Below are 23,527 nucleotides of genomic sequence, written 5' to 3'. Positions count from 1 at the left end.
CTTCTCATTACGCTTCACATATCCAAATTTCTTGAACCTGTCTTAGGTCTTGTTGTCTCTCTCTCTTAGTCACAGTACAAGAGTCACTTTGTTGCTGCCAGCCTAAGCAACCAGAAGGCGGGAAGCTCTGCTGCTGGGGCAAGTGGATGGACTAGTGCAGGGAGCTTGAATTCCGTTCCAACCAGTTCAGCCCAACAGGGCCACAGCAGTCCAGACAGCCCCATTGCCAGTGCCACCAAGGGCATCCCAAGCTTTGGCAATACTGGGAACCTCAGCAGTGCTCCAGTGACCTACCCTTCTGCTGGAGCGCAGGGAGTCAACAATACAGCTTCAGGGAGTAACAGCCGAGAAGGGCCTGGGGGAGGCAATGGGAAGAGAGAGAGATACACAGAGAACCGGGGCGGCAGCCGTCATGGTCACGGAGAGAGTAGCAGTCGGCATGGTGACAGTCCACGTCATGGAGATGGTGGTCGCCATGGAGATGGATACCGCTACCCAGAAAGCAGCGGCAGCCGTCATGCTGATAGTCACCGTCATGGGGAGAATAGGCACGGAGGAAGTGGCAGCCGACATGGAGAGAGCCGAGGTGCAAATGATGGTCGGAATGGTGAAAGCAGGAAAGAAGGTTGTAATCGTGAGAGCAAAGTGGACAGCAAGATGGACAAGGTGGACAGCAAGACAGATAAGACAGCTGATGGTTTCGCTGTCCCCGAGCCACCCAAGCGCAAGAAGAGTCGATGGGACAGTTAAGAGGGTATGTGCTACAGCGTGAAATCAGTTGTCTTTAATTTTATTTTTAGAAAGATTTTTGGTAACTAGGTGTCTCAGGGCTGGGTTGGGGCCCCAGGTGTAAGGACCCCCTGTCCGTAGTGGATAGCTGGAGCTTGGGAGACATTACCCCTTCATCTGGATCAATTTTCGGATGTCTTCTCGGGAAGCTGCTTTGGTCTTTGGAAGCAGTGAGAGAGCTGGGAACCTTCTGTTGGGCTCTGGGTGAGTTGTGAAGGTCAGCTGAGGATACCTTGAAAGTAAGGGGCCGTCTAGGGCACAAAACTCACTCTAAGTTTATATTCTATGTAGTGTTATGTTTTTTACTAAAATGTCACCTTATAAACACCTACAAGTAAAATTTCTTTTCATAGCTGTGTGGCCAGGCAATCCCCTTTTTAGGAGTTGGCTTTTTGCAGACCCACCCCACTGAAGCGTTTGTTAAGAGATTTGGGGAAGCGTTTTAAAGGTGCTTCTAGACTGCAGGGAAGGGGGATGTCTAATTCTAGGGGGGAGTCCATGCTCAGGTTCCCCAGCCAGGCTTGTACCCAGTCCTGAGACAGGAAGCAGCAGCCTGCCAGACCCAGCGAGCCTCTACCCTCGCAGAGGAAGATGGTCCTGGAAGAGAGACTGCTCCAGGTCTGAAGTGTTGCTAAATTGAAAAACATCAAAAACTCGACAGCTTTTAAAGTGTCTTCTATTTCATTGTATTTTTTTTTTAACTTGCCACAATGGTAGAAAAATCTTTTGCTGAAATGATTTTGATGATTTTTGTTCTATCTTGTTTATAAAAGGAAAAGAAATACACATACTTCGAATTTTGTGACTTTGTGAAGGTTTCTTTAAGATGTGCATTCCTTTCTGCTTGCTCTAGTAAATGTTTTACTACTGGGACCTGTGGATTGTCTCTCATTTCTACTTCACAGTGAGTACACACTGTGGTTTTTAACATGCAGCACGTGGTGCGAATGAACACCCAGATGTTCGAGTTAGCGCTTAATGGGAACTGAATGTCAGAAAAGCGATTACCCTGGTTTTATTCAGATAATAGAAGAGGGATGGGGAAAACTGAGAGGTGGGCTTGCCCAGAAATAGAGTGAACGCCATCTAACACTGACCTTCCCCTTAGGAGACCGTTCCTCTAGGGCTCCACCTTCCTAACGGAGGAGCTGGGGGTCCGCTACCGCATCACCAGGACAGGTCCAAGACCTTCGTTCAGGCAGGAGGATGTCTTCCCTCACACTCAGGACCACCGGAGAGTTCTAGGCATCCCACCTGTCTTTCCAGCAGACTATGATGCGAGCAGGCCTGTAGCTGGCACCGGGGGGGGGGGGGGGGGGTGTGTGTGGCTGGAATCACACCTCCGTGTCCTCACGCGGTCTTCTCGGAGGCCCTGGTGGCTCTGCTCACTTCCGTCTATGTTTTTTCTTCTGCTCTTTCCTTTGCTGTGCTCGTTGGTCCTTCTTCATCCTTGAGTCCACCACCTTGAAATGGCCTCTGACTCCAGCTGGCCGGCGCACTTTGCGGCCCACGCCTTTTTTGGCTACCACGTAGGTGACTTGGCGTTTCTCCTTGCCAAGTCCAGCCTTCTTGTAGAGACTGTAAAGGGAAGGCACAGATTAGAGGCTTCCAGCCAGTCTCTTCAACCCCGTGTACCTTTGTGGGTGACCCCTCTCGCCTTTACCTCCGAAGCTGAGCCACTTTCTCTCGTTCTGAGATGTCCACGGTGTTCACCACGGCCTCTGCCTTCTTCTTGGTTTGCTCCAGCTTCTTCAGCATCTGGGGGGGGGGGCCTCAGTCAGGCAGACCTCGTCCCCACTCCCACCCCTGCACTCAGGCAGCCCTTTTTTTTTTTTTTTTTTTTATAGCAGAGGAGCCTGATGTGGGGCTCGATCCCAGAACTCCGGGATCACGCCCTGAGCCGAAGGCAGACGCTTAACCGCTGTGCCACCCAGGCGCCCCAGGCAGCCCCTCTCTTTACCCTCCGTTTCTTTCTGGCCTTCGCCTCAGCTACTTTCTTGATGGGCCGCGCATTGATCTCCCGCCAGCGTCTGCGGTAGTATTCCACCTCCTTCTTGTCAACAGGCAGCTGGCGCGCCCTGTGCTGCTTCTCCTCTTGCACAAACCACTCCGGAAGCTCCCCCTCCTCCTCATTAAATGTATACCTAGAGCGAGGACAGCAGCCGTCACGCCCTGACGCCCCCAGCTCCAGCGCCACTTCTCACGATCCCCTGGCCCCCTTACCGGCTGAAGGAGTCGTCTATGAGATCTCTCTTAGCCTTTTTGGAAGAGGCAATGATAGCACCCAGGGCAAGGCCTTCAGGGTCTAGTATCCGATGTTTCACTAGAGAGAAAAGGGAAAAGTCAAAGCTCCATTCCAGCCCAAACCTTCACTGCCGCCTCCCGTTTCACAAGGTGCTGAGCTCACCTGGGTCCTCGATAGGCACGACCTCAAACCCGTCATCCTCGGACTTAAGCCCACGACTTCGCTTCTTCCCACGCTTTGGTTCCCAACTGCAGAAGAGGGTGACCGTGTCACTGTTCCACCATTCCTGAGACCCACTCCTGCCTCACCTCAACCCCGCTTCCTATTGAAAACTGGAGAGACTTCCCGAAAGGCCCCCCAGGCTGTACTACGGACCACTTAATTCAGAATCACTTTCTTTTTAAACTCACACTTTACAGCCAAGGGTGGAAACCTCCGACCGCGGAGAAATGGGCACAACAGCCCAGCCACTCACCTCTCTTCGTCGCTGCTGCTGCTGTCGCTGTCCGAGCTGCCATCTCCTTTCTCGCCAGGCCCAGGGCCAGTCTTGGCTTCTGCTGGAGCCTCTGGACCCTTAGGGTCCTCCTGGCGCTGGGGAGGTTTCTTCTCACCCTTCAAGCTGGAAGGTGGTGGTGGCAGCTGCTGTCGCCCCTTCCGGCGGCTGGCATACAGCAGCTGGGCCTGACTGATCTCCAGGGCCGCATCGGCATCGTCCTCAATCCCGCGGAAGCCATCCTGTGCGAGGGGCGAGTCAGCCACCCGTCTCCCAGGGGCTCATTCCCTGTCTGGGCCCCCAACCTCTTCTTACCTTAGAGAACCACAGACTGGCCTGTTCTTCCTGAAGTACTGTCTTTTCCTCCAATGGTACCAGCAGTGGATTCTCTTCTTCTTCCTCTTTTTTTTTATCATCCTCTACTTCAGCAAATCGTACACTGTGGGCCCAAGGAAAATGGGTGGGGGCTCGGGGGACTTGCTCTCCGACTCCCTCTGGCGACCCCTGTGCCCAGCTCTGCTTCAGTTCACACTGAGGGTGTCAACACCCCCGCCTGCACGAGCCCCCTCCCACTTACCGCTTTTGGTCCTTTAGATGCTGAGATCCTCCAACTCCTGCCAGCTCCTCTGGGTCACTCTCCAGAGACGCATCGTCGTCATCTTCCTCAGCATCGGACACGTAGATGTCATCTCTTGGCAGGTCAGACAGAAATGTGTCCGCAGCGCTCATATCCCCTTGTGTTACCTCCTCTAACAACTGGAGTTTGACACAGGAACAAAGAGGTCAGGGGTTCTTAAGAGGCACATAACACGGGGAAAAAGTATTTTAGCAACGTTTGAAAATACACTGTGGTAAATACAGACAGGGAAGTGATGGGGCTAAGCGTTTAAAAACATCCATTCAGGACACCGGGGTGGCTTAGTCGGTTTAAGTGTCTGCCTTCGGCTCAGGTCACGGATCCCAGGGCCCCGGGATTGAATCCCTCTACCTGCTGCTCCCCCTGCTTGTTCTCTGACAATATCTTTAAAAAATAATAATAAAACACCCCATTCTAGGAGCACCTGGGTGGCTCAGTCGGCTGGGCATCTGACTCTTGTCTTTGGCTCAGGTCATGATCTCAGGGATCATGAGACCAGGCCCCACACTGGGCTCCATGGTCAGAGGGGAGTCTGCCTGAGATTCTCTCTCTGCCCTCCCCCCAGTCATGGGGTACACATGCACTCAAAAAAAAATTTTGTTTTAATCTTATTTTTCTAAAGATTTCATTTATTTGAAAGTGAGCACACATGGGCACAAGCAGGGGGAGCGGCAGGCAGAGGGAGAAACGGGCTCCCCACAGAGCAGGGAGCCCAATACAGGGCTCAATCCCAGGAACCTGGGAGCATGATCTAAGCTGAAGGCAGACGCTTAACTGACTGAGCCATGCAGGTGCCCCTGAAATAAAAAATCCCATTCTAAGCCAGGTCACTGATCTATCCCACTTGGCTGTCTCTTCTTCAGTGGTAGTAGGATGCGTTTATAGAAAAACACCCCGAACACCCAACGTTAAGATATTCCAAAACCCTGGTTTTTCTTTAAAAATCGCTCTCAGAAAACATCACAAAAAAAAAAAAGCACATCAGCTGAGACTAGTACAACCTACAAGCTGTTTCCACTGAATATCAGCGGAGCCCAGGCAACACACATCTTTTATGTCACTTAAAAACTGTCCACCTCAAAATTTACTTTCCTCCTAACAAAGCTGTTAGTTCTTGAGAGTTCACCACAGCACCAGGGATTACACCTAAACCCTTAAAACTTCCTCCCCAAAACCCTAGCCGGTAGGTTCTGTCACTCTCTGACGCATGAGAAAACTAAAGCAAAGAACAACTAAGCGGCAGTCGCCGCAGACCCGCTATGCTCTCCTGTTCTCCTAACAGGACCCGGTTTTCCGTTCCCACAGCAGCCGCCAAAGCTCATTTTGCTTGGTGATGCTGCTGTCATCGGGAAAAGCGGACTACGGCAACAAGGCGCCACCTGCGTCTCGGCGAACTGAAGAACGCTGCCCGGCCCGGGGCCCGCATGTAAGAGCGCCCCTCGTTCTCGCGGTCTAGCCCAGGCGGTAAACCCGCAGCGCGCCACAAATGTCCCTGAGCTCATCGTTTCACGCGTATGTTTCTTCCTGGCCTTTCAGGCACAAAACTCTGGGTTCCCCCCAGTCTCCTCTCACGGAGCGTCACCTCGCACAGGTGACCACAGCAACCGTGAAGCGCACTTAGCCACCTCCAGTGCGACACCCCCGTGTCCAGATACCCAAGCAGCAGGTGGACCTGTCTCTTCCACCCGCCCGAACCCCACCTCACCTGGTGGCCCCGGATGGTGCGCAGGGAGAACATGCCCGTCTCCCCCTCGTCGGCAATAGAAACCCCAGGAAGATCCATCTTCAGCTCCACACGCTCCCGCTGTTTTCTCTGCTCACGCAGCAGCTTCTTTTTCTTCCTGGGCGGACAATTTGAGTTCAACCTGCCCCAGCTCTGAAGACTCCCCAACCGTGCCCTCATCCTCTTCCCCCATCTTCGCACGCCGAGGGCCTCTGCGCGGGGTTCCATTCCCCAAGCTCCTCCCCACTCTGCTCACCTCTTCAATTCTGCCACCTCCTGGGCCTTCATCTCCGCCAGGGTCTGGTTTAATCGTTCCTCCTCTTCCTCCTCCTCAGAGGGCTGCTGCCCGGTCCCAGCTTGAGACTCCCCCTCACCCTCCTCCTCTCCTGAACTGAGGCTGACGACAGTGCGAGCAGCGTGGTTATTTCCTCATACACCCCGCGACCCCCGCCAACGCCTGCCCTGGTTTGAGTCCCACCTCACCTGATGTCCAGGGCCTTTGCCTGCTCTTTCAGCTTCTTGGCCACGTATCGCCGGAGCTTTGTTCTCCAGTTCAGGAGGGACCTGCCCAGAGAGGCCATGACTGACCCCGACGTTTCCCTCTTTGTCCCTGTCCCCTTTGTAGGCACCCCTCCCAAATCTCTAGCACAGCAGTATCCTGTTCCCCAAGATCCAATGCTGGGTGAATTCCTCAAATTGTCCCCTCAGGAAGGAAAGTGCTGCTGCGTCTTCAAAGGCCACTCCCCGCGTTGGGGGCTCCTGGCGCCTGAGCCCGCCCCCGCTGCGTACCTCAGCTCCTTGCGCCCCAGCACTTTGATATCCTGACAGCACGCCCGGATGTCCCCAGTGGTCGCTGGATGCTGTGCCAACTCGTCGTCGTCCAGTGAGATCTGTTTGGAAGAAAGGAAAGGAGTCAGGGGAGATTTCGGGGACGTGTTTCTGGAGCTTCCTTGCACCCCTCAAATTGGACGACTCACTTCGCTGGCTTTGGAGAGGAAGTCAACAGGGTTGGCAGCTCGGAGGAAGTCAGTGACTGAAGTACGGTGATAGAGGGCGAGGTCGCCCTCAGCATAGCCTTCGGCCTTAGGGAGGGAAAGAAGGAAGGTTGAGAAGTCCTTTCTAAGGTGTGTGTAGGACCCACCAGGCCCAGGTTCCCCCAAGCTCTAGGACCTGAGAGTGGCCCCATTCCCCAAACACACCTTTGGCTTCTTCTTAGTCACCAATTCAGTAACAGTCTTGGCCTGAACTTCAATCTCCTTGAAGGCAAATTTGGGGTCAAAGAATTTACTGTCAACCTTGTCAGGAGCCAGGAATCCTAAGATGACAGGACATATGAGAAAGCATGCTTTGGTAGCTAAAAAACCAACGCATGAGGAAAAAAAAAAGTGATGCCCACCCTGGCAAACGACAAAGATCTCTGCGGATTCATAGCGAGAGGCTTGGGGCTTAGTGGCCTGGACACGGCGGAAGAGCTGCTGGAAGATCCACAGCAGGGGCTGATAGTCACGGGAACGAAAAACCTTCGTGATGAAGCAGCCTCCACGGGCCAGAAAATCACAAGCCAGACGCAGAGCCATCAGTGTCAAATGGGCTGTGGGAGAGAGACAGTTAGCTGAGGGTCCCTGCAGCCTGAGCGGGCAAGCCCACCCCCACCCTCATATCTCCATGCCCCCCACTCCCAGCACCTTGTGAGTAAGCATCATGGACCCAGCTAGCCCCAACGTTGGGGGCCCCATCATTGAGCACAACATCAACTTTCCAGGTCTTCAGTTCCTTTCTCAGGGCCTACATAGAAGAAAAGAAATCATAGCACCAGAAACACAAAAAGGCTATGAATGCAGTCATTCGTTCAGTCATTTGTCCACCCGCTCGTTTGCTGAACGCCCACAATGGGCCAAATCCCGTGCCAGGCACAGGAGATACGACGACTGAAAAACAACAAAAACACATCTATCTTCACGCAGCTCACAGTCTACTAGTGAGCCCATTGGAAAAGATTTCAGCAATCTCTCTGCACTTCTTCCAATTCCAAACACCTCGCTCCTGATTAAATAAAGCCTGGAGTGGAGACGAAGGCTGTCACGGGCCTTGTCATACAGACTACGCAGGCACTGTGCAAGGCGCGTTAAACTGAAAAAGCTTGCCTCGGGAGGATTCGGGTGGTGAGAGGGAGAGACACGGGTGTCTGCATATAAAACAGAAAAAAAAGTTCCTATTACCTGCCTACAGCGTTCTGTTGTGATGTCCTCCTGGAGGGTCACCACATTGGGAAGAGGCTTGATTGGAACCAGGTCCACTCCTGGAAGAAATCAGGTCAGAGAGCTCCAAAAGGTTGCCTCAAGCAAGGAGAAAAGAAATGTAGAACGCAGTTAGTACCTCACTCTCCCGTCCCTTTAACAGTCACGGAGGCCCACCTGTTACTCACCTACAATAAGGCTGGATACAGGCATAAACTTGGCAGCCACCTGCAGCCTATAGGAGAGTAACGCCGATTAAAATAACCCAGGACCGTTCCTTTCCCTCCGTTGGCAAGATACTCTCTCACCACGCGTGTTAAGAGCGGCTACCAAGCGCACTGGCCAGAGCATATAACGTACACGTCTCACACCTGTTTTCTGCGACCTTGGTCTAGGGAGAAGTTTGAGACTGGTTTTACGGTATCTCTCTCTCCCTCCCCCAGTGCAACTCTCAGTCATCCAAGGCCAGAACCCAGAAAGCAGCCCTGAAGAGCCACAGGTGCCGCGTGTTACCCACCATCCCCCTGGCGCAGCACACAGGTCCAGCAAGGCTCGCGCTTTCTGCAGGAACTGAAACCGGCGATTCAACTGAATCAGCTTGAAAGCAGAGCGGGAGCGGTAACCTGGGGGCACCGACAAAATGTTATGCTCGGCGGGGCGCTTTCCCAGGGGGATTTCCGCGGCTTCACAACCCACCACCCCTTCTGGGGAACAGGAACTCATTCGAATATTCGAAAAGTCACTCGTTCGCTCGCAGACTGCGCGGACCCTGACTCACCAGTCTCCTTCGCCAGGTGATAGAACTTGTCCCGCCGGCTCTTCCCGACTTTGCCCTTCTTGCCCATGGTGAAACGGGGACAGTGTCAATCTGGGGACAGAGTAAAAGTTTGAACGTCTCTTCCTGGACCACTAAAATTCTCTTTCCGTGCCCCACCTGCCTCTGCAAACACCGGGATTCAGCGCCTTTTTCACCACTCTGGGAGAGGCACGTGTGGGCAGCGTACGTACTTCCGCTTCCGCTTGCGACGCTTGCGTCCTCGGCTCCAAATGTCCGCCATTTTGAGTGTGGCCGCAAAGGTTCTTCATGTTTTCAAGTATTATAAGCTGGAAGTTGGGACCAGGTGAGCAGATTACCTGAACTAAAATCGAGTTCCTAGAGAGCAACATTTAGGAGTTCTGTGGCCTCTTCATCCCTTTCCAAGCTCCGGACCTCGCGTAGCCACCTTCCCATCATGGCCTCTGTTTTTGTAATTGTCTCGATGCACACCCCGCCCACTGACCCGGAATTCTTTTCTGCTAGGGTCGCTGGACCCCAAGCCCCTGGTTTTGCGCCTGCGCGCCAAGGCCGCTCAGATGCCGGCGGTCTCTGAGAGAGAGGAAAAATGGCGCTTGACGGACCGGAGCAGGTATGGCGGCTGCAGCGGCCGGGCGGGGACGGGGGCTCGATGCGAAGCAGGCGTGATCGGAGGTGGGTGGGACTGCATCTGCTGTGTCAGCGCCGCGCCCGGCGGGTCAGAGCAGGGCCGGGAGAGGAAGACACCGTGAAGTGGAGTGAGTGAGAGGAACGACGGGAACGGGAAGCGCCCCGTCCGCGAGTCGCATGAGGTAGGGCCCGGTCCTCCTGGTGGCTCCGCCTGTAGTAATGATACCTCGGGTTTTTATAACGCTTGACTCGCTGCATAGCGTTCTGTGTGTGTTGTCTCTTGATCCTCCTGGAGGTCTTATGAGGTAGGCAGCATTCTCATTCTGCTTTTCGTCTCGGGGAAGTAGAGGGTTCTAAAGAGATGGACTGAGGCATTCGAACCCAAATCTTATTCCTCCAAAGTCCAAGCTGGAAGTGGGTTTTTCCCTTGCATTTTTTTTGGCCTGTTTAATAATTACAGTGTGTTTTCAGATGGAGCTGGAAGAGGGGAAGACTGGCAGTGGACTCCGCCAGTATTACCTGTCCAAGATTGAAGAACTCCAGGTGAGGACGGGCTCCAGAGGTCCAAAGGCAGCTAGAAGGGGGATGAAGGATTGATGGAATAAGCTTCTATAAACCCATATAATCCACTGGGGGCGCAGAAGTAGTAACTGGTCAACTTAGAAAGTATATGAACTTAAGTCTCTTGTTTCTCTCAACTCCCACCCTTTTGAAGGTAATCGGTATTCAGAGTTTATTACACATCGTGAAGAGTCAAATTTTAATCTAAGAGGTACTCTTAGCCAAATGCCATTCTGTCTAGAAGTCGTCTGAATGTGAGGCTTGGTTTCATAAGGGCACACGAAGGTTCAGATGAGATTAGCACACAGGCTGGGGCAGGGTGAGAGTGGAAGGGCATACGGAATTCCCTGGTCTGTATAATGCCAATTTCATGGGACTGAATGAAAAGGAATTGGTCAACCCAAAAGGAATTGGGCAACCCAGTGCTCTAGCCCAAAGAGGGAGCAGGGACCCTAGCATTAAGGAAGATACAAATTTGGATGAAGGAAAGTCACAAGGGCGATCTCTATACTCCCACTATATTTGCAGCTGTCATATTAGATTTATCATTTTTGAAGTGCTCTTATATGTGATGTCCTTTGTTCTTCCTAATAGTCCAGAAAAGAGGCAGGGTAGGTGATGCTGTATCTACTTACGATTTGGTAACAGATCTTGACCTTTTAAATTGTTTTCCTTAGTTTTACCTACCTGTTAATTGGCAGCAGTGGGGTTAGAACTTAGGCTTCTGACTCCGTGATCTTCCCACTCTACCATGTCGTTGTCTCGCAAGAAATTGACTGTGTGGGGCAGCTGTAACTTTTCTCCATTAGGGCTTGTTATTCCTGGACCAGTGTGTTAGGACAATTAGCCTTTTTTGGTGGCTGCCCTAGGCCCCAGAGGGACTCTTGGAAGAAAGGACAGGGTCTTTAGGATCCTGTTGGACAATCTGGAACGTGCAGGTGCCCTGTGCTCTTCTGTCACTCAGCTCATACCAGCCTGTGAGGATCTTGGCCAAGAGCTTAACCTCCTAGTGTTTTCTGCTCTGTTTCTTGTCCTCCATAGCTGATTGTAAATGATAAGAGCCAAAATCTCCGGAGGCTGCAGGCACAGAGGAATGAGCTTAATGCAAAAGGTGAGGAGGGAAGATGGGAAGGCTGCACTTGGACAGTCTGTGCGAGGTCTGACTGTTTGAATCTCCCTAAATTGAGACTTCACGTTTGGTGCTTATTTCTCATGGAGTCTGAGGTTACGCTTTGCACTGTTACATTGTTCTTCACATGCATGCCTCGCCTGAGCTGCATTGTAATCCCGTTAGAGACCTAAATTTTGACTTTCTTTTTGTGGTCTTCTAAAACTTCAGAATGGTGCTTCATTCATGCCTATTGAATTGGGTCGTAGGAAGGGGGACACCAAAGAAGCCGGGTGACCATTATGTCTGTTTCCCATCCAGTTCGCCTGCTGCGGGAAGAACTACAGCTGCTGCAGGAACAGGGCTCCTACGTGGGGGAAGTAGTCCGGGCCATGGATAAGAAAAAAGTGTTGGTTAAGGTAAAGGCACCATGACCCCCAGGGAGCAGCCCAATGCCCAGTGCATTCCCATCCCTCTGTGTGTAGTCTTGCCAGGACACTGTTCTGTTATTTTGGGGCACATGGGTCTTCCTGGGAGAGGTGGGTGGTTCGGTGGTTGTCAGGAAAGGTCATGAACCCTCGTTTCTTTAGGTGCATCCCGAAGGCAAGTTTGTCGTAGATGTGGACAAGAACATCGATATCAACGACGTGAGTGCAGCAGGTGAGGTGGGAGGTTGGGCTCAGCTCTTACCATCCCACTTCCTGAAACTCTCCCCTTGCCCAGGTGACACCCAATTGCCGGGTGGCTCTAAGAAACGACAGCTACACACTGCACAAGATCTTGCCCAACAAGGTAGACCCACTGGTGTCACTGATGATGGTGGAGAAGGTGCCAGATTCAACCTATGAGATGATCGGTGGACTGGACAAGCAGATTAAGGAGATCAAAGAAGTGATCGAGCTTCCTGTCAAGCATCCTGAGCTCTTTGAAGCGCTGGGCATTGCGCAGCCCAAGGTGAGAACCAAGGTTTCTGAGGAAGGGTCATGCTGTTATTGGCACATCCTGTTCCAGCCAAAGTGAGTACAGGGCTCGGGAGGTGTAAGGACATACTACACCCCACTTACACTGGCCTTCCCCACGGGAAAGGGGCCAGGGGGGGTGGTGCCAGGGTACTGAGATGGCTCAGAGAAGAGCACTAGGAAGGACCCCGATGTTCATTATTTAAACCCCTAGCATCTAGGACGGGGCCTCCTCCAGAGTGAGCACTTGGTAAATGTTTCCTAGTGTAATGTTGGGACTGGCTTCTGCCCTGAGTCCTGCTATTTCTCTCTAGGGGGTGCTGCTGTATGGACCCCCAGGCACTGGGAAGACATTGTTGGCTCGGGCTGTGGCTCATCATACAGACTGCACCTTTATTCGTGTCTCCGGCTCTGAATTGGTACAGAAATTCATTGGGGAAGGTAACTATGGCTAGAAACACGAAAACCAAGCAGAAGTGAGGGAGTGGAGGTGAGGGTAGGGAGCTCATTGCCTCCTTAATGCCAGCTTGGCCTCTGCACAGGGGCAAGAATGGTGAGGGAGCTGTTTGTCATGGCACGAGAACACGCTCCATCTATCATCTTCATGGACGAAATTGACTCCATTGGCTCCTCGCGGTTGGAGGGGGGTTCTGGAGGGGACAGTGAGGTGCAGCGGACAATGCTAGAGCTGCTCAACCAGCTGGATGGCTTTGAGGCCACCAAGAACATAAAGGTGAGGTGGTGTCCAAGGGAAGGCCCTGGGTGAGCTGCAGCCCGAGGAAGGGCTTGGCTGATGCTGCCGCCACTGCCTTTCTCCACTCAGGTTATCATGGCTACTAATAGGATTGACATCCTGGACTCCGCACTGCTTCGCCCCGGGCGCATCGACAGAAAAATTGAATTCCCACCCCCCAATGAGGAGGTTTGTGAGTGGCAGAGCTGGGAGTGGCTCTGGCTGTGGGGGGAGGCCACAGGGCTTAGACTTTCCCTCTCTCTCCCCTCTGTAGGCCCGCCTGGACATCTTAAAGATTCATTCTCGGAAAATGAACCTGACCCGGGGGATCAACCTGCGGAAAATTGCTGAGCTCATGCCTGGAGCATCAGGGGCTGAAGTGAAGGTAATTAGAGAGCCCAAGGAAAAGGAGACAGAAAGCTGTGGGTTCCAGGGCACAGCAACAGTGCCTGGCTTCCTTTCTCTTCAGGGCGTGTGCACCGAAGCCGGCATGTACGCCCTGCGGGAGCGGCGAGTCCACGTCACCCAGGAGGACTTCGAGATGGCTGTAGCCAAGGTAGAGGCCTCTGTCTTTCTGACCTTGCTGATGGGGTCTCGAGCGGGGGTGGGGTAGAGCATGTGTTCGCTGTCCCGTTTATGACATAATGCTTTCTCTCTCCAGGTCATGCAGAAGGATAGTGAGAAAAATATGTCTATCAAGAAGCTCTGGAAGTGAGGTGCTTGTCTTTCGTGTGGGTCCCTCCAATAAAGCTCTGCGGGACAAGCCCTTAAGGACTTCAGTCTGTTACTGAGTGGCCACCTGTGCAATGACCAGGTCTGGGTACCGCCAATAAACAAGGATTTATTTGGAAATTTCCAAACCTGCCAGAAGTGGCACTTGCCAAGCCCTGGGGTCCACCCTCCTACCAAGCTCCAAAGGGCAACAATGGTCCTCCCCACCACCCCCCTCACGTTCCCCTGCCCTCCACCAAGCACGCACACCCGTACCTCAGGCCATGCCAGAGAACTGGAGTCCCCCTCTGAGGAGGCTCTACCACCCTGAGCTCAAGAGCTGGGGTGGCAGCCCTCTGGCATCTGAGGAGATGATGGCGGCCAAAGCCGCTTGCATAGATTGAGGAAAGAAAAAATGGAAGGAGGCACCAAACAGGGCTCCCTGAAAACCCCAACTTACCCCTGTACAAAAAAAGTGGCTCCCGCATAGAAAAACCTGCTTCCCACATAGTGCAAATACCCAAAGAAAAGGAAAAACCAGCAGCAAGGCTGGGCTGGTAGGAATGGCAAAGAACTTTGGTTTTAAAAGGCTAGGAAGAGCATGAGCTGTGCTCCTCTTCCTCACCCAGCTCCCCAGAGGGAGCTCAGACACTGGCCCCAAGGGGGTCTGTAAACAAGCAAAGCCAGCGGGCCTGGTTCTGAACTGTCTCCGTGACAATGTCAAAGCACAGCCTCCAGCGGACCTACTTGGGCCTGCCTGCCTGCAGGGAGCAAGGAGGCATCTCCTGTGAACCCATTTAAAGCCAAAGTAGAAAGTAAGTATAAGGCTTTGGGGACCAAGCAACAAGGAATCCTATCACTACATTTATGAAACTACAGCTGGGGAGCAGAGGGTGACAGGAGACACCCCTCACCCTGTCCTTAGCCTATGTGTCTGTGGCCCCAGAGGGTGGTCCCCTTCCAGGCAGAGGAGGGGGTCCCTGAGCAGTTAGGTCAAGCGGATTCCCAGCACCTGTTCCAGTTCTTGCCTTCGCTGCTGCACCTGGAGAGAGAGGAGAGAGGAGTGGCTCGGGCCTCTGCCACTCACAAGCTCAACAGGGCACACAGCGCAGGGCCTCACCTTGGCAAAAATGTGCCTCCCCACTGCTTCCTGGGCCCAGGGCTGGTGGTAGAAAGCAGCTCGTCTCTCCTCCTCAGGATTCCCAATCACATCGGTGATGATCTGCAGAGAGCCAGGAGGAGAGCTGTATGCAGCGCAATTCCCACCCCTGTGCAAGTCTGCCCCAGGAAGTAGAAGTAGTGATGGCAGCAAAAATCCCCTAGGGCCTAGCATGGGATCAACCTCAGAATGAGGACCACACCTTGAGGTCTCGGCGCTGGGAACGGAGCCATTCCTGGATGAAGTCCTGAGGGTCGGTGCTAAAGCTGAGCATGAAATCCCTCTGAGTCTTCAGCTGATTGATGGACTCAATGGTCTCGTGGATCTGGAGAAGGGAGTCCATGTGTCAGACTGGACCCCACTCTTGGGGAGTCCTGTTTCCAAGCCCAACCCCAAAGGACTCTCAGATCCCATCCCAAGGTACTATCCGTATAGAAGTGCCCAAGAGAGCCTGCCCACCCCCATCCTGGGTCTCAGAGAAGGCTGGAGAGGCAGAGGGCCCACCTTGACATCAAGGGAGGCAATCTCCTGCTGATTGGTCGTAGAGGCCAGAAAATTGCTCATCTGGGCCTTGAGTGGGTCGTCTACCTCCACATCAATGTCATAACATGCTGTCTTCTTCTGGTCGTTTGGGTCTACACTGTAGGCAGGTCACAGGAGGGGAAGGGTAAGCACACAGCTATGTTCACCCCATCCACCTGGGCCAAACCTGCACCTGCTCAGGGAGCAAGAAACCGAACTTGCTACCGCTCTTCGGCTTTTAGATCAAACCAATGGTAAATGGCTCTGAAGTGGAAAGAGGGGGATGGGAAGGCTCTTTTACCTAATGACATGGTTGATGACAATGGGGTCTGGATGCTGCAGCAACCCAGCCAGCTTCATGGGAATCTCGGAGAAACGAAGTCGGCCACAACTGAAGATCTAGAGAGTACCAAAGGCTCAGTGATGCCTTTGAGAGCACAGAGGGAAGTGGACCATCCCAGGGTCAGTGTGGAAAATGAGGCCAAGAACTAGCCCCACAGGGCTGTGGAGCAGTGGGCAGGGCAGGGGCAGCGAGACTAGTGCGGAGGACAGAGGCCAGCTCACCTGGCGGAAGTACCGGTTACAGTTGATATACTCGCGCTCGTGCCCGTCCTGCAGTTGGTTGTGTTTGATATAAAGCCACAGGGCCTGCATGATGGCCGCCCTGGTCTGTGTGTGCACCCCCAGCAGCCTTGCCAGTCGGGGGTCCAATTTGTACTGGGGAGGCTGGAGATGAACAAGGGGGAGTCAGGGGGTGGGGTTGTGTTCTTGTGAGAAACCAAAGTGGAAGGACAGGGCAGGACAGGAAGGGTTTACAACAGGAAGCTGCCCACCTCCCCCCAGAGGACTCCCTATGGCTCCAGACACGTGTCACCTGATGATCCAGCATGAGCAGGAGGGTGCACTTGACGTTGAGGTCTCCAGGCCGTTTCACCTGGAAGCCATCAGTCTCCTGGGTGGTGGGCATCCGGTGCCACTGGCAGGGAGGGAAGCAGACCTCGTCACCAAGGGAGTAGGCATGAGCATACACGCCTGGCCCTCCAAGGCCGCTTCTCTGCCCCCCCCGCCCCGCCCCCGCAGCATGTCAGCCTGCGCTCCCCGTGCCCCAGGGCCTCTCACCTCCACCAGGTGGTTGTCAGGCCCGTACAGTTCCTTGTCCAGCTCAATGACAAGGCTCTTGAAGAATGAAGAAAACTTCCTCTTCTGTTTGCTAGGCTGGGGAACGGTAATGGTTGTGAGCTAAATGTGCTGCTGGGCCCTCAAACCTAACCCAGGCTAAGCCCCCGACAAGAGGATTATTTCAACTCCGAAGCTCGGGGTACTGAAGACTCGGGGGCCCTGAGGGAAGCAATGAGACTGGGCAAAGAGAGACTGGAGGCCAGGAAAGGGCTCTGTGTGCAGCCCCGCTGGTAGCCAATAGGGATTGAATTAGAAAGGGCTACCCCTTCCTCAAGACGCTTCACTGCCACCTGCAGGATAACTACTGTAACAACCAAACAAATCTTCAACCTCCCACCTCTACCTGGCTTGGAGCTGTGACCCCAAGCAGAGCCCTCTCTCAGGCAGGACTTCTCTGGAAGCGCTCCAGTGTTTGGCCCCAGTCTCAACCCCACACAGGCCACCTCCCCTCCAGACACCACCTTTCCCAACTCACATCATCCAGCAGTTTTCCCTCCACTCGGAGTTCCCAGGAAGCCACCTTGTCCCCTGCAGGGGCTCCCCCGGGAGGCCCTGCAGTCCCCGCAGTATCGCCTTCTGCCTTGCTGGGACTGAACGTATTGGAAATATAGATTCGCAGCTTTCGTTTTTGCTAAAGAGAGACAGACGGCCAGCTAGAGGTGGGCCAACATGTTGGAAAACAATGCTACCCAATCTTCCAGTCTGAACTCATTTCAACATCAATACTGAGTGTAGACAAGGGGCCAGGCACCTCGTTAGGCACCGGAAATCAGGAGTCAGACATCCTGGTCCCACACTTCAAGGAACTCACAGGGGAGACAGATGGACTACTGACAATTCCAACACAGCGGGATTGGTGATGTGACAGGACAGACAGGGTGCTGTATGTGAAGCTGTGAAGCCTCCAGCTAACACTTAAATGCAACTTGGACACCCATCATGGCCCCAAAGTATCCTTGTCTCTGGAAGCTTTCATCGCTCAGGGGACTGTTCTAGATTATTATTTTTAAAAAGGAGTGGGGTGTGGGGGGAGACAGGAACTACCCGATCTACTCTCTAGTCTTGTCCTTACAAACCTCTGACCATGATCTAGAACGATCTATAATGTTTACATTTTAAATCACGACCCACAATCCACATATATATATAAACATCTGAAACAAAATGTCATTAAATGATACTTTTACTACTATGGTAAATACTACACTACTGTGAAGTGTTATAACTTCTATTTTATATTTTGTTAAAAACATGCTGGCCCCACCACATTAAATTGAGTTCATGCTCCACTAATGGGCTACATCCTGCAGTGTGAGAAATCGCAGCCCCGTGCTTGGCCCCCGGAAAACAAGGCCAAGAAGAGGCAGAGAAGTTTGGGAAGGCCCAGGGCTGGCCAGGGCTGCACACACACCGTCAGAGGCTTTTTGATGGCCTCTTGGATCTCCATCCGCTTTCGGGCAATGGTCTGGTCCAGCTTCCGCTCAAAAGCCAAGAGATCCATGTACGCCTGAGACTCTGGGACAAGCTCCCGAATCTGGAGAAAGGGAGGAATTCGGATTGTTTCTGCTGCAGCTCTGGCTCCTTGCTCCCCCATCCCAGGACGGGGGAGCCTGATTGCACCCACAGTCCACCAGCCACTGGGCAGGCCTCCTTCACCCCCACCCAACATACTCACTCGCTGAGGTAGAACCTTATCTGCCATCTTCCTCCTCTTTAACCTAGGGAGGACGAAAACTCATTCAAGACGTCAGTGGTCCAAACACACCTTCCCCCACCCACCCCTCCAGCCCCTAGAACCCTCTCTCAGAAGAACCAGGAGTCTCCCTCAGTCATCAGAGCTCTTAGGACAGAAGGAACTATTCTGTTACCATCAGAGCTTAGCTGGGTGGAGGGAGGAGAAACAGGATGGTCTTACCCCCGGCGCTGGGCAGGCATTGGGGGCTGGGCCTGGGGCACAAGCAGGCGTTTGCGGAATGGGTCCATCATGGTGGGTGGCATGCCAGGTCGAAGAGGAGCAGCTGCACCAAATGGGGAGCCGGCAGGGGGTCCCACCTGCAAGCCAGCCATGGGCATCCGGCTCCCTGGTGACATACCAGGCCGCTGGGGGAAGCAAGCAAATGGGGGTGCATAGGTCAGTGGCAGGGCCCCATGGGGCCCACAGCCCATTCTCTCCATCCTTCTCCTGGGCTGGGTTGGGCCCGAAGTAGCACACCGCCCAGCCCAGGTTGGAGGGCCAGGAACAAAGGGGAGCAGGTGCTGGAGAGGAGAAATGTAAACCACGCCTGCCCTGCCCCCTTCACCCGCCCTGGCATCGGTGCCAGCAAATGAGGCCTGCCAGAACCTGGGGGTGGGAGGAGGGCCTGTGGGAGTGTTCCAGGGCCTGTCACCACCTTCCAGCCCCCGCACGCGATGCCCAGCTCCCTGGGACCAGCCAGCTATGAGGCACTCCTGACGGTCTCACATGGCCCCACCAAGCCCTCCTACCCAACCTGAGAGAAAAGCATGGCATGGGAGCAGTGTCACAGCTGGGTGGAGGGGTGCAGTGTGATAGGAGTAGGCAAAACCCCAACATACATCTCCTGGCACCCGCCCAGCGGTGTGACCAAGGGGAGGAAGTCAGTCCGAGGGGCTGGCATGCCCATCAGGCAGCAGCCCCCTAGGTGAGCAAGTTCCAACAGGATGGCTTGGAGCATGTCCCAACTGGTGGGGATGGCCTCAGGCAGAGTCCAGAGACCATCTGGTCACCATATGGCTCCTACTTACAACCCAGACCTGGACCCTTCTCTCCTCCTCCCTGCAGCCCTGTTCCCCACCCCGATGCCAGAAGACCCCAAGAGGAAAGCCGTGGCTCTCGGGTGGCCTCTGGGAGAGCAGCCGGCACCTGGCCTCTGTCTGTGGTCCATGCACCACCTGGCCTCTGGAGCCGACGGAGCCTTAACTCAGCCCGCACAGTCTCAAATTGGAGAAAAGAAATAAGATTATCCTGGGATACAAGATCAGTCATAGGATCACCAGGAATCTGGGTGACAGAAACGGCTTCTGTAGAAGCCTGCAGAAGGATTTCCCACAGAGGTCCAGCTCCCCAACATTTCTGGGAGTCACCCTGGTCCCATGCCCCCCTCCCCACAGCTGCTCCCTGCAAGGCCTGTTTGGCAGCTCTGCCTCGCACACACTGTCCCTGGCAGCTTCACAGGGCTGGCCCCAGGGCCCAGATTATGCAACCTGCACAACTACCCAACCAAGCCAGGCTGGGTGGGGACTTGCACCAAATCAGAGAACCCCAACCCCTGGCCCAGTATCATGGAGATGAATTGCTTCTCCTACTTTTTCATCTAGCACTGAACTCATGTTCTCAGCACAGAGGGTCAGACTCCTGACCAAAGGCAGAGATGGAGAAAAATGACCCAGAGATGTAGGGAAAGGCAAAGGAGGAGGTGGCGGGAGCATTTGGGAGAATGGTGTAGTTAACATAGGCGGCTCTGGGGCCTCAGGAGTCCTGCCACAATTTTTCCTCATCAGGAAAAGATTCAGCTGAGCTGTTGAAAGGTGAAAAACAGCCTGTTTCTTAGCATTAGTGAGCCATGGCCAGAGATTACAGGAAAAAACTCAAGTGTGGCCACAGCTGTAAGCCCAGGCTCCAGACATCCTAGACGTATTTTCCCCACCCTGAGCCTGAGCTGGAGGGAAGGAACAACCGAAGCAGCGGGGTCTGCAGAGAACGAGCCAGGGCCCTGTGGTCCCAGGGAAGCTACTCACTCAAGCATTCACAAAACCTCCTGGGCACCACCCATCCCTCCTAGGCAGGTGCTCCTGTAGCAGGAAGTCCCAAGTCAAGGCAGCACAGGCAGGGCCTAGAATAGGCTCCTCCCAGACATCTGCTCCTCACTTCCCAGGCACAGAGCCCCCGGCTCGCCTAGGGCTCCAGGCTTCTCCCAAGAGAGAGAAGGGGCCCAGGGGAAGGTTGCTTACAGCTCAAGAAGTCCCAGCTTGGTCCTGCCAAACTCCACACCTGCTCTTTGAAGCACCAGAAACTCCTCTTCAAAATAAAAAACCCAAGAGGAAAACACACACACACAAACCCCCAGGTCAGGTCTCTCGCCGCCTGCAGTAGAGGTAGGTAGGCCTGGCTCATTGCCCTGAATGAACCTCGGAAGTGTGTGACTACATCCTCTCCCCAGCCCACGTCCTAAATGGGCCTCTACCCTCCACCACACAGGACAGCAGGGGCACGTGGCCAGGCCTGATGCTGCTGCCTCCAGAGAGCACGCAACACCCTGCCTCAGAGCCGTCGGCCGGGCCTGAGAGAAGAAAACATACCCCTCCGTAAGTAGAACGTATTTTGAACTCTGGAGTGAACCCAACAATCTGTGTTTCTTTGGGTTTTGTTTTTTTTCATTTCTCATTTTCCTTAAGCTCCTCTGTTAAGTATGATCCACAGCTAGAACCACGGTGTGGAGGGAGGTGGGTCATCACTTCCCTTCTTTCCATGGGCTCCTCTACTTGCCCAGCTTGGGCCCTGAAACCCTCGCTCTTCTAGCTCACCTCATGTGCCCTAACAGACAGGAACCCCTTTGCTCCTCAGATCTCAAGTCCCATCTCCTGGAAGTCCCACAACTGGACTTGCAAAGAGGCCAAGCAGGATCTTCCTCGAACTCGGCCAGAGTGAACTGGGTCCTCCCTCTCCCCTTCGACCTCCACTGCCCCCCCTCCCTGGAAGAGGGGGAGGAGGTGATGAAGAGCTGGTGGGATAGGAAGCCTGCGGAAGCAGAGGCTCAGTGCCTTCCCCTTGGTCCCCAATCCTAGCAGCCTGGGGCTACCAGCCAGCCAGCTGGACCTTGCCACTGGCCTAAGAGCACTCCCTACACACGTTCTCTCAGAGAGAACCCGTTCTCTCTGGGGGTTCTCCCCAGGCCACACAGCACACAGGTTTCAAGCAGAGGACACTGGACAGGCTCCTATCTCTTCCTTAGAGCCTTCTCAGTCCAAAGGCCCACAGGGAGACTCCAAGGCCAGTCCTCAGCTAGCCAGCCTAGGGGCTAGAACGACTCATGCACCCCTCAGCATCACCTTGGGCCCGTGAATCCCCAAGTGGGAAAGCAAGATGGGAGAGATGGAGTCGTTGGGGCCAGGTCTATCTCTGTCAATACCCAGATGCTTTGTTTTTGTTTTTTATAGGGAGGGAGAATGAGGAGTAAGAGGGAAAAATCACTGTCCCCAGTTAAGCATCTCTTTAGAAAGTGAGGGACCAGGGCTGGGGGCAGGGGGGCAGATATGCATACCCTATTCTATGAGGATCCATTTGTGGAGTCTCTACCTGGAGACAGGAGGAGGGAACAGAGTAAGCCCCAGCTTCCCTGGGAGATGAGCAAGGAAGCCAGTGACGAATGCTGGGGCACAGGGGTTGGGTGGAATATGGCACTGTTAGAACCTAAAGGCTACATAAAAGTGGAGAGGGAGTGGGAAAAAGGATGGGGACCATTCCCAAGCATTCTGGGGCAACCAGAAACAATGGACTGGGGGGGGGGGCAAATGATGAGCCCCACCAGCAGGGTCAGGCCCTAAGAATGGAGTCTCTGCCTCTCCATGGCCTTTGAAGCTGCAACCTGAGAAGCTCTCTCCTTGAAGCCAAACTCCAAAGGGGTCAGGACAGAACTCTTTGAAGCAACTCTTGCAGGCTGCTCCAGCCCCAGACCAGCAGGGCTCAGTGGAGCGTCTCTGCTCCTGCAGACTAATCAACTCCTGGACACTAGGACACCAGGCGGAAAGCCAAAAAGAAAGTCTGCCCAGAGTGGGCTGGGCTTTCCGCCTCCCTCAGGCCTGGCCACCACCACCTCTGGTCGAACCCAGAGCCATCCCATGCGAGGGCTCCGGGGCCTGACCTGAAGTAGACCCTGCCTGGCACAGGCTGAGATCCCCTTGCTCTATGCTCGACCTCCCATGCTGTGGGAAGCCAGGCCCTTCTTCCTCCTCATCGGCAGCTGGGAGCCATCTCAGACACGCTAGAGCTCTGCCAGTTCCCAACGAGAAAAAAAAACAGCGCAGACTTGGAGTGGGACCAAGGCCAATGCAGGGTAATCCTGGTTCCTCAGTGAGGGCCTTTTGCAAAACTTTCTCAGCACTTCCCTGAACCCCCTACCCTCAGATATACACTAGACTTCTCAACCCACTCGCTCCGACTCCTCCATCTCTCACTCAGAATCCCTGTTCCAAGAAAGCCTCCAAACCCTCCCAACCGCTTCAAACCCTCCACCCCAGAGTCGCTCTCACCCTCTCCCCCCAACTGCCCCACCACCCGGCCTTGCCCTCCACCGTGTCCCGCGCACTCCGCATGCAGCGCCCCTTGTGCCCAGTGTCCAGGCGGCTGCCCCGGGGCCCTCACTCGAGGCCCCCATCGCCCCCAGCCCCGGGCGTGCTCGTGGGGCCACCCGCCCATCCGCGCTGCTCACCTGGTACTGCGCCGCGGGGCCCGCGGGGCCCATGGGGCGGAAGGCGGCGGCCCCGGGGCCCCCCACGCCTCCAGCCGGCCCTGGCCCCCTGAGCGCCGGTCCGGGCAGCATGCCGGGTCCCGCTGGCGGAGGCGGCGCTCCCAGGGCCGCGGCAACGGCGCCGCCACCAGGACTCAGCGGAGGCAGCGGGAACCCGCCCGCGCCACGGCCAGACATCGCTCCGTCCCGTCCGGCGCTGTCGCGATCCGGGCTCCGGACTCCGTGTCGAGTCCGCTCCGCGATCCGTGCTCCGGGACTTTCCGATCTAAATTCCGGGTTCTGGGGTTTGTTGATCCGGGTTCCGGGATTTCCCAATCCAAGTTCTCGAGTTCCTCGCAGACCCGGTTGGGGGGAGGGCCGATCCTGATTCCGGTCCTGCCCGGGGAATTCCGGATCCGGGATCTGCTGCAGGCCCGCCTGTCGCCCGCGGCCTCGGGAGGTTTGGCCGCCGGAGTCCAGTTACCCGGAGGCGGCAACTAACTCCCTGCTCCGCCCAAACAAGCCCAGCGCTAGGCCCCGCCTAGAACCAGCAGCCCAATGCCAGGATGCCTCCTCAAATCCCG

The 23,527-nt window shown here is 54.6% G+C and overlaps 4 protein-coding genes across 7 annotated transcripts in view; 2 read left to right on the top strand and 2 right to left on the bottom strand.

Annotated features, from left to right (window-relative positions):
- DDX42 (DEAD-box helicase 42) overlaps positions 1-1,591 on the top strand; it is a 36,603-nt gene extending 35,012 nt beyond the window's left edge. For all 3 annotated transcript variants that reach the window (XM_040640408.1, XM_040640406.1, XM_040640409.1), the window contains one exon: positions 70-1,591. In XM_040640408.1, coding sequence (XP_040496342.1) covers positions 70-750 — 681 coding nt within the window. In that variant the 3' untranslated portion in view covers positions 751-1,591. The remainder of the gene's footprint in view (positions 1-69) is intronic.
- Positions 1,592-1,788: 197 nt separating this feature from the next.
- Positions 1,789-9,113, bottom strand: FTSJ3 (FtsJ RNA 2'-O-methyltransferase 3). Its single transcript, XM_008693604.2, has 20 exons — positions 8,903-9,113; positions 8,642-8,747; positions 8,313-8,359; positions 8,107-8,186; positions 7,573-7,672; positions 7,284-7,478; positions 7,087-7,202; positions 6,865-6,969; positions 6,677-6,777; positions 6,371-6,451; positions 6,144-6,284; positions 5,870-6,005; positions 4,105-4,283; positions 3,843-3,966; positions 3,510-3,769; positions 3,197-3,282; positions 3,013-3,112; positions 2,750-2,933; positions 2,453-2,547; positions 1,789-2,367 (listed from the first exon to the last, which is right to left on the bottom strand). Exons 1-20 carry the CDS (start codon positions 8,967-8,969, stop codon positions 2,175-2,177), a joined length of 2,496 nt encoding a protein of 831 aa, XP_008691826.2. The 5' UTR covers positions 8,970-9,113; the 3' UTR covers positions 1,789-2,174.
- Positions 9,114-9,412: 299 nt separating this feature from the next.
- On the top strand, positions 9,413-13,673 carry PSMC5 (proteasome 26S subunit, ATPase 5). Of its 2 annotated transcripts, none has more exons than XM_008693607.2 (12): positions 9,413-9,530; positions 10,019-10,090; positions 11,150-11,219; positions 11,538-11,635; positions 11,807-11,863; positions 11,940-12,170; positions 12,490-12,616; positions 12,718-12,908; positions 12,999-13,097; positions 13,183-13,293; positions 13,378-13,464; positions 13,570-13,673. In XM_008693607.2, the coding sequence occupies exons 1-12, from the start codon at positions 9,507-9,509 to the stop codon at positions 13,621-13,623; spliced, it is 1,221 nt and encodes a 406-aa protein (XP_008691829.1). In that variant the 5' UTR covers positions 9,413-9,506; the 3' UTR covers positions 13,624-13,673. The 2 variants fall into 2 exon arrangements, with proteins under 2 accessions (XP_008691829.1, XP_008691830.1); XM_008693608.2 differs by lacking the exon at positions 9,413-9,530 and adding an exon at positions 9,627-9,729.
- Positions 13,674-13,729: 56 nt separating this feature from the next.
- On the bottom strand, positions 13,730-23,396 carry SMARCD2 (SWI/SNF related, matrix associated, actin dependent regulator of chromatin, subfamily d, member 2). Its single transcript, XM_040640412.1, has 13 exons — positions 22,926-23,396; positions 18,395-18,579; positions 18,155-18,197; positions 17,891-18,013; positions 16,955-17,110; positions 16,420-16,515; positions 16,175-16,276; positions 15,865-16,026; positions 15,602-15,699; positions 15,283-15,418; positions 14,981-15,103; positions 14,740-14,841; positions 13,730-14,661 (listed from the first exon to the last, which is right to left on the bottom strand). The coding sequence occupies exons 1-13, from the start codon at positions 23,139-23,141 to the stop codon at positions 14,608-14,610; spliced, it is 1,596 nt and encodes a 531-aa protein (XP_040496346.1). The 5' UTR covers positions 23,142-23,396; the 3' UTR covers positions 13,730-14,607.
- Positions 23,397-23,527: the final 131 nt, after the last annotated feature.

Source organism: Ursus maritimus, unplaced genomic scaffold (genome assembly GCF_017311325.1).
Source record: "Ursus maritimus isolate PB19 unplaced genomic scaffold, ASM1731132v1 scaffold_24, whole genome shotgun sequence".
Taxonomy (NCBI): Eukaryota; Metazoa; Chordata; class Mammalia; order Carnivora; family Ursidae; genus Ursus; species Ursus maritimus.
This window is presented reverse-complemented; position numbering and strand designations above follow the sequence as displayed.